This window comes from Fukomys damarensis, unplaced genomic scaffold (genome assembly GCF_012274545.1).
Source record: "Fukomys damarensis isolate Sample0158 unplaced genomic scaffold, DMR_v1.0_HiC HiC_scaffold_16, whole genome shotgun sequence".
Lineage (NCBI taxonomy): Eukaryota > Metazoa > Chordata > Mammalia > Rodentia > Bathyergidae > Fukomys > Fukomys damarensis.
In genome coordinates, this window is record NW_022900928.1 from 18,830,821 (window position 1) to 18,837,031 (window position 6,211).

Sequence of the window (6,211 nt, forward strand, 5' to 3'; positions counted from 1 at the left end):
TATATATACCATATGATTGCAAATAAAAGTAATGGTTCTTATTGCAATCATCTTAATGAAAGAGGTGAATGAAAGTGTTTTGCCTTTTCACGAGCCTTGAGACTGTAAAACTCAATGCCTAACTGGTTCATTAAGGCTGTATCTTGATTTTGTATGTTTTGATTTTATAGTGATACTCTGATACACTAATTCATAGAAAAAGACTTTGTAAGTTGAAGGGACTTGTAAGGGGCCTTTATGTACCACAGCTTTATATCTGATGTATAATTTGATTAATGGTTTTATTTATTGAGTATTTAAAGGATATTAGAATTTTGAGTGTTGTACACTTATAAATGCATTAAATCCTCTCAGTAACCTCATGCAAATACAATTATCGGCCCACATCAGGTGAAAAAAACAGGTTTAGACAAATAAATGCCATGATTGGAATTGAACTGGCTAAATTCAGCCAGTTAATACAGGCATTCTCTAATCTCTGTCTTATTACTTTCTGACATATTTTGGTTTGGATCTGAAATGTTCCCAAAAAGACTTATGTGTTCAGATGTGAGGCTTTTGGAAGATTATTGAATAATGGTGTTGCTTGGTGTCGCTATGCTCATCAGTGGATTAATCCATTGATGAGTTCATGGCTGAATTGCTGTTAGGTGAGGTCTGGTTGGAGGTGGGTCACTGAGGCCATTACCTCGAAGCGTATATATTCTTGTCCCCAGCTCCTCCCTTCCCTCTCTGCTTTCTCTCTGCCATGAGGTGAGCAGATTTTCTCTGTCATGCCCTTCCACTACTGCTTCTGCTTTGGAGCCAACTAACCATGGTGTGAATCATGTGGTGTCAGATGTGCCTGATACATGGGGATAGAAAAGAACAAGACCAAATATGACTGAAACCCACCAAAGCAAACATTTAAGTTGTGGCTCCATGTCTGGCATTGGACATGGTGGTGAGATGTGAATTCCAAAGAGTTTGGGCCACTTCTATGGCCTTGGTGGTTACAGTGTATACTGCCTCTTTCTCATGCTAGCCCTGCTCATAGCCTATGGCTTTACTTGTCACATAGTTGACATTCCTGACATTTCCAACTTTCTGGGTTATCCACTGCACCTTCAACTTCATTCTCACTGCTTTGTGTACCCACCTCTCAGGGACACATTGCCAGTCTTCCCAGGTTTTCCTTTGAAATCTGGGTGGAAGCCTCCATGACCCCACAGCTCTTGCATTCTGCATGCTTAAACAACCAGCATCATATAGACAAAGCCTGCCAAGGCCTGCTGCAGCCAGACCCCCTTGGATCATGGCTGTAGTGACCTCACAGCTCATAAAAGGAATCCTGGGGAACCACTTCCCCTACATGGCCCTTCTTGAGAAATGGGCCCAGGATTTCTGTTCTCAAATGAAAGGTTTACATGTTTGTAACCTTTGACCTGCAATTGGTGAGGTTCCGCTGACTTTTGAGATGGCTTCAAAGCATCTTTCTTCTTGTCCCTGTTAAAAGTATGTGGTGATCTCTTCACAAAGTGATGTGGCTCTAATTTTACATGTAGTTCTTTTGGGGCCAAATTTTTAAGTTTTTCAAATCTTTCTGTGTTTTTGCTTCCAGTTCTTCTTATAAATTTGACTAAAAGCAGCCAGCAATATCTATGCCACAGCCTGAACATTGGAGCTGCCTTAAAATTTCCTTTACCAGGTCAATTAATTCATCAACCTTAAACTCAGTGTTCCTCAAAGTCTTGGAACATACGCAAAATGTTGACAGGGGTTTTTTTTTCGCCAGCAGCATGCATGACCTAGTCCAATTACCAGTAGAGTCCTTGTTCCCAACTGAAACCTCACGAGCCTTGCCTTCACTGTCTTCATTCATATCATCATTCTGGTCTTCTAAGCTCTTACAAGAATCACAGGTTCTGTTTTAGAGTATGCTGGGATTTCTGTAGCCCATATCTCCAAACCTTGCCAAACTCCTCCCACAACTAGCTCCAAAAACTCCTGAACCACATATTCAGGTATAGTCATACCAATAACCCACTACTCTGGTAGCATTTCTCTGTGTTAGTCAGCTTCCCATTGCTGTGATCAGAGTGCCCAATACGCACAACCTAAAGGAGGAAGGATTTATTTGACTCATGGTTTCGGAGGGTTCAATGTGTAGTTGTCTAGCAAGGCAGGAACGTCGTGGTACAGGGCATGGTGGAACAGAGGAGGGGAAGAGTACCTTCCCAGAAATCTCTTACTCCAGTTAGGTTGATGGTTAGGTTAACTGGCATGCTTCTGTCTTTCATTGTGCACTCCTAGTTAATCTTCCTGAAGCATTTTTTCAGTGGGAGTTTCATTAAACACTGACTCTAGTTTGTCAGAACAAGTTCAGACTTACTATTTTGGCATTTGGGATCGGATTATCTCCAGTCAGTCTTTTCTTCCAGTCCCCTGCCCCTCCCAGCAGCATTTCGTTCCCCTTGCTACATTTACACACTTAACACTCTTTTGTTCTCCTAGCTCCATGGCTTTGTTTATGTACCTGGAATGTCCTGTCCATCAAAATCCTGACTTTTTTTTCTCTCATCTTTCTGACAAGTTTGAAAAATATTCTTTCTTTTTTACTTAGCACTTACTACATGAAATACACATTTGACATTTATATTCATATGCTCAGGTCAGTAAATTTTAAAGTACTACTATAGTGTCTTACTTGCAGTGCTATAAGTACAGTAAGGAGTGAAATATATCTTTATCTTATCAGACATAGCTCTTGCCCTTACGTCGCTTACAATCTATACTTTGAAATATTTATTTTTTTGTATAAGTAAAAAAGTAATACTGCTTCCAAAGGGAAACCTTAAAAAAAAATGGAAAAACACAAAAGATAAAAAAATTAAAAATCATTTCAAGAAACATTTATTGACACTCTTATGACAAAGACTTATCTTCAAAGAACTATGCAATTTTTTCATCACTTGAGGTAAATGTTGATTTTGAGGGCAGAAAGAAAGTGGATGTTTTAAGCTATTAGAGTTTAGTAAACAAAGAAGGTAATCCCAGGACAGAAAAATAGCCATGTGCAAAGGCACATGGCTCATTCGGGGGACTCTGAATTGTAGCTGGAGAAGATGCACTATCTTTTTTCTTCCCGAGAAGATGAAAGAGCTCCTTGAGGACACAGAGTTGGCTTCCTAACCCTTTTGTGTTTCCCATAGCACCTGATACTTAAAGCTAAACTATTCATTCTGGGGCCAGGTATCGGTTTCAGCATTGTAAGGTCCTGACGCAAGGTCTATACTTTAGACCACATTATATCCTATATTGTGATAAATTATATTATGGTTTAATTCATTTATAGAAATTCAGTGTGATTAAAATGGGCTGTTATTTTCAGAAAGACCTGAATATTTCCAGTTTTTGTCCATATTTTTTCTTTAACAATCACAGAACTTACCTTTTATCTAGTCTTTATGAAATTTATGCCTGTTAGTATTTCTTCCCTAATGTATTTGCTCTTCCTAAAAGATGTTGATTTTAGTCTGATGTTAACTTTGTGCATAAGTCGTATTGTGCTTTATATTACAGATGTTTAGTAATGTTTTTTAGGACAGTGAAAACAGAGTAGAAAGCATATGGACAGAGAATGTCATTGTTCCAGCTCAGCTTTCACATTGCAGGGTGAAGCAGCTGACCGATGAGGAGGAGTGTTGTATCTGCATGGATGGACGAGCTGACCTCATCCTGCCTTGTGCTCACAGCTTTTGCCAGAAGTGCATTGATAAATGGTAAGTTATCTCCTGCCTTCAGGGATATGCAGAAGCCAAATGGCATAGTGTGTATGAATAAACCTGGAAAAGTACAAAAATATTGTAGTTATGTTCAAGAAATTTCTTTAGTACTTTGAATTTTATGACATGCCTCTTACTGATTAAAACTTTTTTTTATTGCTAAAGTTTGTAAAATGTGGAGAACATAACTTGATTTTGATAGTTTTCTTGTAAGGAGATTTATGCCTGATTTGAATCTAGAATCAAATGCTTTCTTTCTTCTTTTTTTCTCATTTCCACATTTATTCTCTGTGTTTATAAGGAATAAATCCTGAATATTGGATGTGTGGAGCACTTTAGATATTAGCCAGACCAGCTCATTGTTTTACAAAATGAAAATTGAAGGGATACATAACTGACTTAAAATAAACTTCATATATCTGATGTACAATTTTATTTATTCATTCATTCATTCACATATTCATTTATTTATTTGTGGTACTAGGGATTGAACTCAGGGCCTTTACAGTGGGGTACAGTCCTGGCCTTTTTTATTTTATTTTGTTGTTGTTGTTGGTACTGGGATCAAACTCAGGATCTTGTACTTGCAAGGCAGGCTGCAGAACCACTGAGCTAATCCCCAGCCGTGTCCCTTTTTAATTTTGACTGAGAGTCTGAGTTGCTATGAAGCCTGGGCAGGGCTCATACTTTCCATCCTTTTCCCTCAGCCTCCCAGAGTGGTAGAATTCCAGACATGAGCCATCACACCAGTCTTGAAGTACAATTGGCTCTGTGACATCTGTCCACATCCAGAAAAACCATCATCACAATCAAGATAATGAACAAATCCATTGCCCCCAGAATTACCTTGTGCCCCTTTACAAAGCTTCCTACCCCCTCTTTCCAGTCATTTCTCTGGCAGGTGCTGATCTGCTTTCATATGCTAAAAATAAGTTTTACTTTCTAGAATTTTAATAGTTAGAATCATACAGTATATACTGTTTGGGGGAGGGAAGTGTCTGGCTCTTTTCATTCCCTATAACTGAGATTTTTCCATGTTGTAGATTTGGATAAGTTACAAAAGTTCCTATATAGGCTGTTGGACAAGTATTTTTATGGACATATATTTTTATTTGGGGGATTGTAAATACCTAGAAGTAAAATGGCTTGATCGTATAGTCAGTGAGTGTTTTAACTTTTTAAAAAATTGCCATTTTCCAAAGCAGTCATGCCTTTTTAAACTACCACCAGTTGTTCTATATTTTTGCCAATATTTCATACCATCAGTCTTTTTAATTTTAGCCATTCTCATCAGCTGTATAGTGCTATCTCATCATGGATCTCTAGTTAAACAACTTTCCATATGCTGATTTACTCTTTGTATATCTTCTTTGAAGTGTCTGTTTAAATCTTTGCCCCTTTATTGGGAACTTTAATAGTTCTTTGTATGCATTCTTGATACTTGTGCTATATCAGATACAGTATATGATATGTGTATATTTTCTTCCACTCTGGCTTGGCTTTACATTCTCTTTTTAGTGGACAATTCAAAGAATAGGAATTTGTAATTGTGATGAGGTCTGATTTATCAGTTCATGATTAATAATTATTTTAGTATAATATCTATGAAATCTCTAAGTCAAGGATACGAAAGATACTAGCTTATCTTCCAAAAGTTTTATAGTTTTGGTTTTACTTTTAGATTTGTGATCCCTTTTGAGTTGTTTGTTGAAAGTTGCTTTGTCTTTTCATGACCAAATTGCCTCTGCCACTTTGGTAGAAATCAGCTGTTCAAGTATGGGTCTGTTTTTAGACTTATCTGTTCCATTAATCTTGACTGTTTCATTCCAATATCATACTACTCTGATTAGTATAGATTTTGTCTTAATTATTTTTCTCATCGCTGAGACAAAATATCTAACACCCAAAGTTAAAGGAGGAAAAGTTTATTGTAGCTCAGTTTTAGAGGTTTCATTCTGTAGTCTGCTGGCTCCAAGACTGGCTGGCATGGCAGAGGGCATCACAGAGGAGAAACAGTCCATGATGTGGCAGGCAGGAACCAGTGAGCCTGTCTTCCATCTTTTCCTTCATATTCCATTCAGGATATAAGCCTTTCGACTGGGGCCACCTAGACCCGGGATGGGGTTTATCATCTATGCCCAGAACTCTGCTAAACTAATCATTGAGCTAATTTAGTTATCACACACCCTTAATCCATATTCGCACACCCTAGATCCAACCACCTCTGAAAAACCCCACCTAAAAGCAGGAGAGGCTTTGAGGGAACATCTAGATATAAGCCATAACAGACATCTTAACAATATTGTATATTCTAATACAATATATTTCTCAATTTTTAAGTTCTTTCATTTCCCTAAGCAAGTTTGTAGTTTTCAGTGTTGTACATCTGTGAACAGTTTGCCTCTGTGTATTTCTTTTTTTTTTTTTTTTTTTTTTTTTTTTTTTTT

General features: G+C 37.6%; 1 protein-coding gene across 2 annotated transcripts in view; it reads left to right on the top strand.

Moving 5' to 3' along the window:
* The window catches only part of Rnf141 (ring finger protein 141), a 26,687-nt gene that overhangs the window by 14,216 nt on the left and 6,260 nt on the right, over positions 1-6,211 (top strand). For both annotated transcript variants that reach the window (XM_010615269.3, XM_010615270.3), the window contains exon 5: positions 3,654-3,761. In XM_010615269.3, the coding sequence (XP_010613571.1) occupies positions 3,654-3,761 (108 nt within the window). The remainder of the gene's footprint in view (positions 1-3,653; positions 3,762-6,211) is intronic.